The sequence below is a fragment of the Pinus tabuliformis genome, chromosome 5_2 (assembly GCF_031772625.1).
Source record: "Pinus tabuliformis cultivar Carrire ecotype Pingquan chromosome 5_2, CPIR1, whole genome shotgun sequence".
NCBI lineage: Eukaryota > Viridiplantae > Streptophyta > Pinopsida > Pinales > Pinaceae > Pinus > Pinus tabuliformis.
This window is the reverse complement of record NC_142306.1, coordinates 695,619,178-695,633,253: the sequence shown is the minus strand read 5'-3', so window position 1 is coordinate 695,633,253 and position 14,076 is coordinate 695,619,178. Positions and strand designations below refer to the sequence as shown.

General features: G+C 40.0%; 1 protein-coding gene across 1 annotated transcript in view; it reads left to right on the top strand.

Moving 5' to 3' along the window:
- The first annotated feature begins 300 nt into the window (after window positions 1–300).
- The window catches only part of LOC149161026 (uncharacterized), a 76,356-nt gene continuing 62,580 nt past the window's right edge, over window positions 301–14,076 (top strand). Inside the window, exon 1 of the mRNA XM_089435470.1 lies at window positions 301–422. Coding sequence (XP_089291596.1) covers window positions 352–422 — 71 coding nt within the window. The 5' untranslated portion in view covers window positions 301–351. The remainder of the gene's footprint in view (window positions 423–14,076) is intronic.

The window sequence follows — 14,076 nt, the reverse complement described above, 5'->3', positions numbered from 1 at the left end:
GTGCTCATGCAGCCGTCACTTTCAGTGGTCGACCGCGGTCTCTCCAGAGTCCAGATGGTGTTGAAACCGGAGAGTACCATCACTCCTTTCTCGCCCGTTCCCGCTTGCGTCCCCTACGTGGTGTTGAAGAAGAACACCAATCCCGTGGCCTCGGACGTGAACGAGTACTCGTCTAGGGATATCGACATACTCACTGATCGCAGCCGGGCGTTGATGCGAAACTGGATTTATCCTCCAAAGCAGTCCAGATATGGCCAAGATGATCTGCGCAGAAGAAGTGACGCTGACTTTGTGTTTACTACGAGGGAAAGAGCATGCTAACATCATCAGATGTAACAGGGGTTGATAAAAATGAAAAGAAACAAAGAAGCTATCCTTTTCATTTTTGAAGAAACGTTTAAATTTGGCCAGAGATTTTTGAGGTCGGTTGTTATGTCGAGTTTAGCAAAAAAAATTCAAAAAACCAGAATGTTGGAGCGTGTGAATAGTTTTTTTTGAGGTCGGTTGTTATGTCGAGTTTAGTAAAAAAATTTAAAAAATCAGAATGTTGGAGCGTTTGAATAGTTTTTTTGGGGAAATGAATTCTGCACCATTAAAATTTTTTGAGGCACTCAAAATCTTTAAGTTTGATAACTGGAACTCTTATTTTCAAAAAAATTTGTTGGATTTCGTTATAATCTTGCCAGAGTTTACATTATTTTCGAGGTTAATTTATGGGCTTTTTAAATTAACCGCTGTTATTTTATACAGTTTTACTATTTTTATTTTGATGGTCATCCTTACTAATTGTTCTTTGTTTCTTAATTTTGTTTTCATGACTCATGCTACTGCTAAATAGATATAAATTTTGGGATATTTCTGAACTACAATTGACATAAGGATGCCATCATATTTCTCTTTGGTTACTTAGATTTTAGCAATACCACTATTAATTTTGGTTTAGAGATTACATTTTTATTGTATATTTTGTCATTTAGTTTCTTATATTCATAGGTGTATTTATTTTGGAATATGATTTTTCAAATTTTTATACCGATAGACATGTTTATTTTGGAATAAGAGTTATATAATTTTAATTTAATTATCAATAATTATTAGATGGATGGTAGGGATTTAACTTCCATAAAATATACTTAATAGTATATAAATTGATGTTGAATATATTAGAGCAGACTTGGCATGGAGAATAGGAAAAGTTGCATGGTCATGTAGTGGTAATTCCCATGTTCTACCTCCAAAACTTATTCAATTCTTGGAGAGGTTGGTATTTAGATACTAAATCACATTGCAGGCTCTAAAAATTCAACCATCTTTGGTAAAAAAATGGAAATCACATTGCATACACTGAAAATTCAACCATCTTTGGTAAAAAATGGAAATCAGCTAGGACTTGCAAATTCCTAATCATTTGGGCTAGGACCGGGTCAATTACATTAATTCATGTAAGAATACAAGATCCAGAGGATGTTTTAGTGTGGGAAATCTCCTAGCATGGAAGAAATACACTCAAGGAAGGGTACCCCTTCATCTTTGTTGAGCAAGAACCTGAAAATTTTGCCTGGTGGTGGCGCCCGCTTTGGAAATTAAAGGGTTCTGCAAAAGCAAAGCTATTCATGTGCTATTTATTGCATAACAAAGTTCCTACAGGGGATAATTTACAACAACTATCCTTTCAGGGACCATCATGGTGTATTCTATGCAAGAATAACATAGAATCAATTGACCATCTATTCTTACATTCTCCTTCAACAAATCACATATGGAATCAGATATATCAATCTTTAGCAATTAATATCAGGTGGCAGGGTCTCTCTTTACAAGGAGCTTGGAAATCATGGTGGAACAGAGCTCATCCTTTAAAGATTTGTAACCTTCCCTTGTTGGTTTGTTGTGGTATTTGGTTAGGTTGAATTCAATAATTTTTTCAAAATAAGGCCCTTAACTGGACTTTCACCTACTCCCATATAGAATCCTAATCCCGAAAGATGAAAATAAACAACAGAATAGGAACATAATTGCATAAACCATTGCCAAGACATTTCCTTTGGCATACTTTGATGGATCTACACAACATGATGGATATGGCGCGGAGTACTTAAATGAAGAACATTATTTCAACATGAAGATGGGTTTAGGAAGAAGCACAAATAACTACTCAGAACTCAATAGTCTCAAACTTCTCCTTATATTTTCCTTGAGAAAGGATGTCGAAAACTGCAGATCTTTGGCGATTCCAAAATTTTCATTAATTGGTTCAACCTTCAGTTATAATGTCACATGCACACACTAAGGAATTTGCTTGATGAAATTATTGCTTTAAAATCGCAGTTTGACTATATATATTGTCATACTTTAAAATCAGAGTTTGACCATATAAATTGTCATCATATATTCTGACAGTCTTTCCAAAGAAGCAACACAACAACCTTGTGTTTCTTGGCTAATACAGGAGCTGAATGGACAGGAGTTCTATTAGTATTTTCACAAACCTTTCATTGACCATCACCTTCCGGTGGAAACAACTACATGATTCTTCACAAATGATAGATGGACCTCCTTTTTGTATTTTTGTATCGATTATAAAACTATGACAATGTATATATCATTTTGTTTCTCAATTCATCAATTATGTAGCAACTACTCTTTAGAATTCATACAGTAAGTGGCTTTCATGGTCACAACTTTGACATATGTTCATTATACAACATCTACATGTAATTTTCAATATTATATAATGAAAGTTACCGTTTTTCTGCGGGAAAAATTGGGGATAAATCCCATGGTTAAAAATCTATATTATGAAGTAAGTGTTTTGGTGTTTATATTTAATTGATACCTATTACATATTTCAATCACTTAATTTATATGGTTGTGCTACTAATTTAATTATTAATAATTGTTAATTGGATGGTAGGGATTTAACCTCTATTGGATATTTTAGAATAGATCAAATCATGAAAAAAATTGTATATTTTTCTCAATTGTTTGAAGAATTTTAATTCAACCCGCTTAAAATGTTCATTTACAAAAACAACTTGATCTTTATTTCTACAAATTATTTTTTCATTTAATTTATTTCTTCTTTAGGAAATGAGATGTGGGCTTTAAATATTGTGGAAACTATATTAGTATTTATCTCAAAATATTTCTTCAAAATCTCAATTTCTCGTGCTAGTGTTTGTCTTAGGTCTTCTAATGGGAATTTTTATTTTCTAGTTCAAAAACTCCTTTCCTTTGTTGCTCTTCTACCTCATATTTCTCTTTTTGATGTTTGTTCTCAATTTATTCCATGGTTAGAGAAAAACCCTCTCTCAATACAATGGAATGAGATTGCCACTCTTTCTCAAGGATAATCTTATTTTCCAGTTTGATTTGCGGTTCATTGATATTGCTTTGTCTTTTATTTAATTCTTCAAATAAATCTCTCACTAAAGCCTAATAGGATGAAACAAAAGCCCCGAGGGCTAATGTTGTCTCAATTACTCATTCTTTTTGCATCACCTATGGCATGCTAGATCATTGTTGATAGGGTTTGAATCATAGATGAGTTAAGCTCTCTCTTTCTTGACTTTTTGGCAATAGATTTAGTTTGAGAATTATAAAAATAGTACCTTAGAGACACTACTATCTCTTGAAATGGTCATACTTTAGCCACATTTTTGAATAAAGATGAGAAATTTGGAATGTTTGGATGCCAAGGGAGTCATGACTAATCCTTTGGAGATTACCTCAATAATTTGGACAAAGGAATGTGGTCTTTGTACAATTTCTTGGATTAGCTCCCCTTCATCAATTTATGATTAAACTTATTTTTCTTAGTCATTTTGAGTTTCATCAATAGCCTTTTGATCAACCAGAATTTGCATTTGATCAAATGATTCTTCAATGTCTACTATTAATTTTTGTTTTAGAGTGATGCCTGGTACCTATAATTCTTCATTTTGAGAAGAAGATTTAACTTGTTTCTTTGCTTTCTCTATAAGCTCTAGTTGTTCTAGTTCCTTTTCTGCTTCGTGTTCTTCCTTTTCTTAATGTTTTTTTTCTCCGTGAGGTTTTGATGAAATAAACTCTAACTAATATGTTTCATGCATATCTTGTTCTTGAATAAATTGCTAAGTTTGAAAACTTGTTGTCTAAATGTGAAAAAAATATTTATACACTTTGTGATCTCTAACTTTTTGAAAGAAGCACCATAGATCTTACACTCCTCTGTTGGAGATAATGGATATAGGTATTTGTCTAAACTCTTAATTTCTTCTTTCTTCGAAGTTCATCTTGTAATTTGAATAAGTTCCTTGAATGATATGCATAAAATTCCCAAAAAAAAATTGCTAGTCTTTTGGCACCTATGGAAAATCGTTAATGTCAATCACATTTGAATTGAATGTCTAACTAACTGTCATTTCAGGAGAAATGTTTAGATAATCCAGGTATTCGGAAGTCCAAGGTGTTTTGCAAATGTGATCTTTCACTAGGAGCCAAATATTAGATATGTTAGATTATTTTTTCTTTTAGATTTTTATTGTGAAAAATCCAAAAATCCATCAGGGTATCCAAGTGTAAAACACTTTTGTGTAAATGATTTTGAGCCCAATACGAGATAGATTATCTTAAAGAAAATATAAAATAAAGAAAATATAAAAAGTTAAAAATAGAAAATAAAATTAGAAAATAACTTTTGACAAAGAAATAAAATTAAAACTAATAAATCTGGGGATGCAAATGTATATAGGGATCTCGGTATTCAAATAATCTGGATAGTGGAGAAATATGGGCTTCTGACACAGTTCGTTTAAAACCATATATCAAATATATAAAAGGTAAGAAAAATAATAAATAAGAAAATGCTTTTAAAATTAATTTTAATTTTATTGGATATGAGTAATTTAGGTATCTAGGAGTCTGGGTAGAAAGCATGTGGAATTTTAAGCAAATACTATGTGATACAAATCATAAATATAGAAAGGTTGAAAATAATAAATAAAGAGTGAATTTTATGCTCTTCCATAATTTTTTTTGTTTGGGAAAAAGAGGCGAGGACGGACGAAGCTCTGGAGATCGCTGCTAGGGTTCTGCACCGCGCTTAGACGGCGCAGACTGATCTGCGCAGACAACCAACAAGGACCTGACTATTCGAACAGGCATCTCTAAACAGTGGTGTAAGAGGGCGCAGGGCACATGGGCGACCCCCAGGGGGGGCCTCGGCAACCTCCCCCATCGCACACGAAGTGCAGCACCAAAACGAGAGAACAATACGGTTTGGATCGATCCATGAGAATGTCATCAATCAAGAAATCCCGCACCAGAATGAGCGCAAAGGAAAAGAAAACCTGGAAGCAAAGGTAAATGGAGAGAATGTGAAGCAAAACCAAACAGATGGTACCCAGAGGGTCTCTTCAACCACCTGCAAACCAATAGCTACAGATCGACCCAGAATCGAACTGCCGGGGGAAAAAATAGAAGCAAGAATCCAATACATGATGGATCATGCACTCATTGGGAAATTCATAGGGTTTTGGCCGACGGAAAAAGCCCTCTACAGTTGGATTGCAGCGAAATGGAAACCTAAGGGAGATGTGACTCTGCAGTTAGGCCCAAAAGGATTCTTCACAGCGATCTTTTTTTGTCTGGAAGACAAATACAGAATCCTGGTTGAGGGTCCTTACTTCTTCAACTCAGCCGGCCTATACTTACGGGACTGGGCTCCCAGATTCAACCCGGATCAGGAGGATCTCACATGGGCACCGGTCTGGATAAGACTATACTCATTGCCAGATGAATACTGGGATGAGGATATTCTGAAAAACATTGGAAATGGTTTGGGGGAATACATAAGGACTGCTGAAGAAACGAAACTACGAAGATATACATCTTACGCCCGCATATGCGTCTTCATGCGCCTTGACAAAGCCCTGCCAGAATCGGTAAGTCTCTCTCACCGTGACTATGAGTGGATCCAGCCTTTAGACTATGAACATGTTCCGTTTCGCTGCCGCAAATGCCATGCCATAGGGCATCTCTTTAGAGACTGCCCCCTGAATGCTCAAGCTAAAACCCCCTCCCCCACCGATTCTCAGACCAATGATGGCTTCACCAAAGCCCCTACCCGCAAGCGAGCGCATAAAAAACCATCAACAGGGAAGAAACCCAAACAGAACACCGCCTCTGACCATGTTGTCAGGAACAGCTTTGGAATCCTGGCACATGTCACGGACGAGCATACCACTTCCTCTCCTCCAAGCGCTGACCTCCCCTCATCCTCTTCCCAGCCACCTCCCGCGGCCCCTCCATCCAAACCCCCTCCCTCTAAAGATCCCCCAGCCCACAACACGGAGAGCAAAGAGAAGCAGCGGGAAAAAGACAATGAAATGGAGGTTGATGGATCCTCAGGCCCCTTCCAGGGTCCAGAAATACCCACGGAAGGAGATAATCAGGTGCAACAAATGGAGGAAGAACCAGAAATTATAGATCTACATGGATTAGACATACTCGAACTAGAAGCAGCATGCAAGAAGAAAGCATATGAAAGCATCCCAGAGCTACAGCTTGACAAACTGGAAATGGTCATTTCCAGGGCCTATCATCAAAATCAGCTTGGCATCCAGCCAGGAAGTCAATGGGATTTAAGCCAAACCCCAAAAGATTCCAAAAAAAGGGGAAGAAGAACCGACCTCCAAAGAACAATAGCGGTCGGGAAGATTCTGGTAGACTCCGGTAGGTATGCTAAGCTTACGAAGTACTACAAGCCCTCCACCAATAGTGACTCATGAAGCTCATTTCATGGAACCTTAGAGGGCTCAACGGCCCAGGAAAACTCAGAATGCTTAAAAATATGGTAAAAATGGAAAAGCCACAAATATGTTTTTTCCAAGAGACAAAATGTAACAGTACAACTCTAGAAAGGATACTCTCTAAAGCTTGGCCAGGATGTCAATCAGTTGCTGTAGATGCATCCGGCGCTTCTGGGGGATTAGCCATTGCATGGAACTCTCAAGCACTCACTCTGTCGGACTTTCATGCTTCACACAATCTAATACAGGCTACCTTCCACATAGTTGGCACAAATATTCATGGGAATCTCTCGAATGTATACTTCCCTCAGGAAGCAAGGGAAAAGATTGCTCTCCTCCATACCCTAGAAGCTCTTAACGCCAATAGAAGGCACCCACTATGGATAGCTGGAGGGGATTATAACATGATAACAAAATTAGAGGAGAAGATTGGCAGTAGAAACAAGTTGGAACAGGAAAACACCCACTTCAAAAACTTTATTCAGAATGCATCCTTGATAGACTTACAGTTCTGCAATGGCACTTTTACGTGGAGCAATCGCAGAGCAGGCATACATCAAATAGCCTCCAAGCTGGATCGCTTTCTCATCTCAGATAACTCGGTCCACTTGGGGGGAGATTTCTCGGCGGCCATTCTTCCACACTCTGGCTCTGATCATTGGCCGGTTGCCCTTCAATGGCAACGTCCAGGCAATAACATACGAAGACCTTTTCGCTTTGAGGAGTTTTGGTTCACTCATCCCTCACTCAGAGACTTCGTTAACTCCACGTGGACATCCTTCAGCCCTCCAGAAGGATCCAAGATGTTTCAGTTTCAACAGAAACTCAAACATCTAAAGCTTAGCCTCAAGAGATGGAACAGAGAGACCTTTGGAAACATCTTCAAGGCGCAAAATGATCTTCAAAAAGCCCTGGAGGATTTGCAAAGAGAAATAAGTACATGCGGCCACACAGAGAGAACTCTCGAACAGGAGCAGCGCATCCACAATCAGCTTGAAGAAAGAAGAAAGCAGGAGGAGATATACTGGAAACAGAAATCAAGAATCAGATGGCTAAAAGAGGGAGAAAGAAATACCAAATTCTTCCATAGAACCACAGTGCAACGCAGAATGGGCAACAATATCCCTTACATTCAAAAATCAGGGGGAGAAAAGGTGGAGCAACATGAGGATATTGAGAAGGAACTCCTCGAACACTTTAAGCAGGTCCATCAAGAACCCGACATCAACAGACATCCGGCAATTGAAAGAATCACCCGCAATATACCAAAATTAATCACAGCGGAGCATAATGAACTCCTCCTTAGCCCAATTCAAACTCAGGAAGTGGACAATGCAATGACTCAGCTTAAAGAAGGAAAAGCTCCCGGCCCGGATGGATTTACCACTACTTTCTTTCACAAGTTTTGGGATTTAATAAAGCTGGAAGTCTGGGAGGTGGTGGAGGAGTCGCGAGTTTCTCACTGGCTGCTTCCCTCGCTCAACACCACCTTCATAGCCCTGATTCCAAAAGAGGAGGACGCGCTCAAACCGGACAAATTCCGGCCAATCGCACTATGCAATGTTATATACAAAGTCATCTCTAAAGTCATTGCAAATAGGCTAAAGCCCCTCCTGCCCATGCTCATCTCTCCGGAACAGTCAGGTTATGTGGAAGGCAGACAGATTTTGGACGGAATCATCCACACGCATGAGATCACCCACACTCTCAAGCATTCAAAGCAGGCAGGTATGCTCCTTAAACTTGATCTTTCCAAGGCTTTTGACAAACTCAGTTGGGATTATATACAGCAAATGTTATCTGCTTTTGGATTCAGCCCCACCTGGATTCGCTGGATCATGAGCCTTATCTCCTCTACCAGCTTCTCCATCTTAGTGAATGGGATCCCCTCTCGCCCCTTCTCCCCCTCCCGGGGTATCAGGCAAGGTGACCCCCTTTCCCCCTTCCTTTTTGTTTTGATGGCTGAGGGCCTAGGACGTCACATTAAGAATGCCCTCCACTCGCACCAGCTCAAGGGTATCTCCATCCACCACCTGCCTGCTACTTCCCATCAGCAATTTGTTGATGACACGATGCTGTTTGGGTACCCATCTGTTCAAGAAGCCTCCATATTTAAAGCAGTGCTTAATGATTTTACCGAAGCCTCAGGAACTAGCATCAACTGCTCCAAATCGCAGATCTTCTTCTTCAACACCCCCCCGGTAGTCAAGTCTGCCATAGTCCGCATTCTGGGGTTCCCCATAGCCACCCTTCCCTCTAAGTATCTCGGTGCTCCCCTCACTGCCTCAGCCATCAACCATTCCTCTTGGCGCAATTTAATTGAAAAACTTGAATCACGTCTCAATCAATGGACTCACAGAACTTTGAATTTAGTCACCCGGGCGGTACTTATTAAAGCCATTCTTCAAGCAATGCCGCTGTACCTTTTCTCCATCCTGGCAGCGCCAAAATGGGTCCTAAAAAGACTAAGGAAAATTCAGAGAGATTTCCTGTGGGGAAGCAATGCAACCAATCGCAAATGGGCTCTGGTAAAATGGAGCACAGTATGCAAACCGAAGAAAAAAGGAGGAATTGGTCTAAGAGATCCGGAGCACAGCAATGCCATCATGGGAGCCAAGATCTGGTGGCAGTGGCTCACCAACGCAGGCAAGCCATGGGTCACATTATGGACAACAAAGTATGCCAATCAGCGACCCCAGGAAGAGCTTATCAGATTGGAGCCCAGTGACAAAGGATCACTAATTTGGAATGCAGCCAAAGAACATTATAAAATGATCCAGCAGCATAGTTTCTGGGAGGTAAGAAATGGCAATAATGCTAGATTCTGGATGGACGCATGGAATCAAATGCCTACCCTCAGCAATGTTCTGAACCTGCCTCTAAACAACATGGAGGAGGAGACACAGCAAGTCAAGACCAGGCAGTATTGGACCCAGGAAATGGAGAAAGGCTTCAGAATCTGGAAACCGGGTAACCAAATCCTCACAAACAAAAATCGCCAAGCTTCTATAGCATTGGAAACGGAGGTCAGCAAAAGAAAAATCAGGTGTGACGAAGGGGAAGATATCCTAAGGTGGGGATATCAACCAAAAGGAGCGTTCACTACGTCTGAAGCATACAAGATAATCTGCAACGACTCTGCTCCTCAGGATCCAATCTGGGGCCAAATATGGAACTCTGGCTCCTGGCCCAAGATCTGTCACTTTCTCTGGTTGGTAGGGCATCAGAGAATCCTAACTTGGGACAAGCTCCGAAGAAGAAATTTCCATGGTCCCTCCATCTGTTTTAACTGCAATGCCCATGAGGAAACGCTTCAACATCTGTTGGACTCTTGCCCCCTAGCCAACCAGCTATGGGAGAAGGCAAGCTTTCGATGTCAAAGAAGATGCAGACTTGAACATGAAATTACGAATTCCATATGACAGTGGCAAAAGGACCCGTACAAGAGCAACATCCTCAAGCATCTTTGGCGATTGATTCCCGGGCTAATTCTATGGAGTATATGGAAGGAGCGAAATAAGCGCATTTTTAAAAATCAACGCTCTTCGCTGGACAATATTTGGCATATGCTATGCAAAAATATTCAAGAAACTGTGATGTTAAGACCCTGGAAGGAGGAGGACTGGCCTACACTAGCCAACGAGAAAACTATCATGGATAATTGGCAAATCAGCTGCACTAAAAGCATGCACCAGCAGAACCCCTCTGCAGCCAGCATTGAAAATCAAGTCGCATGGAAGCCTCTGCCAAAGCACACATTCAAACTCAACTTTGATGGTGCCTCAAAAGGGAATCCCAGGTTAGCAGGCTTTGGAGGAATAATCAGGAATCATGAAGGTGTTCCCATGACACTATACTTTGGAAACATTGGCTGGGACACCAACAACTTAGCTGAATTGGAAGGGCTATGGCAGGGACTTCAACTTGCTGGGGAGCTCAACCTCCACCCTCTGGAGGTAGAAGGAGATTCCCAAATCCTCATCAATATGGCCAAAAAAATCCTAAATGGATCTCAGGCTAAAAAAGTTGCCACCAGTTGGAGGCTTGAAGCACGACTGGAGGCAATAGAACAAAAGCTTCACAGCAACAGAGCCATCACCTTCACACACACAAGGCGGGAGGGCAACAAGGTTGCGGACTTCATGGCCAATGTTGGGGTGGGGAGTAATCACTCTTTGATCACATGACAGCTGAATACTATATTATCGCAGGTGGAAGCTCAAGAATGCTCTCGACTGGTCCAAAAGGATGCAACTCCCCTGGATGCGGGTGATTTGTGAGACGGGACAGGAGTGGGTGGCTGGACACATGCCGCCCCTCGGCCATCACGTGGCACCCACAGCGAACAGTTGGAAAGGACGAGGGAGGTTTAAGGCGAGGGGACTTGGGACAGTTAATGCCCGGAGAATTTATTCGACCCAGCGGAAGGCAGCAGTAATGGCGGATGGGATCCTAAGCAGGGTAGGTGAGGAGGCTGAGAATAAAACAGGGTTTGAGCAGGGAATGTTGGTAGTTATGCAGTCGGCTGGCCTCTCTGTCATTGTTGAGATTCCTTCTCAGATGAACGGGTTCATCACGCGGTCGGCTCTAGCAGCGGAAAGTCTGGTTCATTTTGTGGTCTGCTGGAATTCTCATCCCTCAATGGTGAGACCTCAACAACGTATGCTCAGCCATCGAGGCTTTTCCAGAGGAGGGGTCTCACGCCGGAATGAAGGGGACAATGCTGGGCATTGTTGCCACTGCAATCTTGCCAGCTCTATTGGAGCCACCCCCCTACAATCCAGTCAATTCATGGATGCAGGGGCATAAGGCTCGGCCACCTTGCCAGCCTTTGGTTCCACCATCTTCAATTTCACCAGCTCAACAAATAACCCAAGGATCAGCGCGCATGTTTCAATTCTGTTTATTGAGAATGCTCCAGATGATAACGACCCCATGGAGGTTCAGGGGCAAAGGATGCAAGTCAACCCAGGGGAAGCAGAGCAGGCTCCGAAAGCTGATATGGAGCAGGAAGCAAAGGTACCGACTACAGACCCGGAAAATGCCAAGCATACTCAGAATGTTCCAAAGGCGGAAATTGGGGAAGAGGCAGCGACCTCTCCAACTGATGTTGAACGAGAATACTATGGATGGTGCCCAATTGTGGAAGAGCAACCGGATGAATGAAGGCGCCTGTGCTCAAGGTTCGCCTGGTCGCTCAAGGTTCAGTTATAGTCTTTGGCGTTTTCTGTTTTGTTATCTCTGTCATGTAATTTTTGTTAATGATGTGGGCAAAAGCAGTCTCCCCTGCGAGGGAGGAAATGGATGGCAACCCTTTTTGTCTGATGCCCCTGCGTGGGCCTACGTCTATGGTCAGCCTTGGTTTTTTAGATTGTCGCCCCTGCGCAGGCTTGCAGCAATGGTCAGTCTCAGTCTCGGTCTCAATCTGGTGCCCCTGCGTGGGCTAGAGCATGCTTTTGTGTCTGTTTCATTATCGGCTCTCGGGTGGGATACCCAGAGCCTGTCTCATACTGGTTTCGCCATGATGTATTTTCGACCTTTGTATATATTTTAATAGATTAGTTTTTTTACCGAGAAAAAAAAATAAATAAATAAAGAACTATAACATGACTAACTATGTCCATTAAAAGTTATTTAGGTGTTTGGATACATTTTTTATTTTTATTTTTATTTTTTTAATTTTATAAAGATGTGAATAAATCAAATAAGGTTATTTATAATAGAAAATTTAAATTTAATAAAAAATGATTTTTTATAAGGGTATTTATTTTATTTTCAATAAAATGGGGTTGTTGTAGACCTTACAACAAGATGTTAGGGAAAATTCACTTTTTTTACAAAGATTTCCATTTAATGAAGGAGAATAATCAAATACCTTACTTTTATCAACATTATTAGATATGCAATCTTTCTTATAACACAAAACTTTACCACATTTCAAGCATTTTCTTAAATCTTGTCTTGGATAATAAGTTCTATCTATAGATTTAGATATGTCCTTCCATGAATTGTTTTTTCTCTCTTGGGATTGACCTCTTATAGATCAAAATCCTTGGCCACACCCCCATGTAATTTTTCCTCATTTCCTTTGATAACAAGGATGTGAGTGCATCTTCAAACTTTAATACAAAATGAGTGGTACTTCCAATTGCTACCAATGAATTATCATAAGAGTCTAGTAGATAACATAATAATATAATGCACTTATCTTCTTCCTCCATCTTGATATCAATAGAAACAATTTGATTTACCATAGTATTGAAGGCCTTTAGATTCTCTATTAGGGAGTCACCATCTTCCATCCTAAGATGATGCATTTATTTTAAAGAAACAACTTGTTTATAAGAGACATTGATTGATACTCCCAATATTTTCTCACAACCTCTTTACGACATCTTCTATTGAGACATTTGAAAACACCATATTAGAGAGGAAAATTCAGTGTACTCTTGCCTTTCTTTCCAACTTTTCTTGATTTTTTTTTCAACATACTAGTAAGATTTGTATGTGGAATCACAACAACTCATAATTTTTTGTCTACAAGAAAATATTCCATTTTTAGCTTCCATAACTCAAATATTTGGTGTCTAAATTTCTTTTATTTCTATTATTGAAATGTTTTCCATTTTCTTTATATATGATTCACTACACAAAGCTTCCATTCAAGCATATATTTATCACAGACCCAAGAAATACTTTCTCTTCACAAAATTGGTTGAACCTTAGAAAAACGGTATTCCCTTAAAGCTAATAACCTCACTTTGATATCACAAGAAGAATTTAATAAACCTATGCAAGAAAAATAATACTAATATAATAAAAAAATAAGAATAACAATGATGTACGCGCACAATGCACAAAGACATACACTAGAAACTATTAACCAGAGAAAGCAACCAACATGACAAATAAAAGGACCTAAAACAAAGCAATAAAGTTTCTTTTAGGGGTGCTACCTCCATACACCCCAAGTTTTTTTTTTTTTTCCTTTTTTTTAACTGTGGGGGGGGGGGGGGGGGGGGGTGGTTAACAAACCCTCTATACCCCGTTTTCTTTGGGAACCTACAAAGAATGCAAAACATGCCCAATACCTTGCTTTGAGGATTTCTCCATCTAGGGTTTTGTTTAATGAAATAGATCAAGGTTGCTTATTGACTTATTCCATGTTTATTTTTTGTCTCTCCCTTCGCCTATGTAAATGAAGGAAAGGGTCTTTGTTAAGAAAACTACTTTGTCTCTTAGAAATTGATAGTTGGTGTAATGTTAGCTATTTAGAAAATCTTGG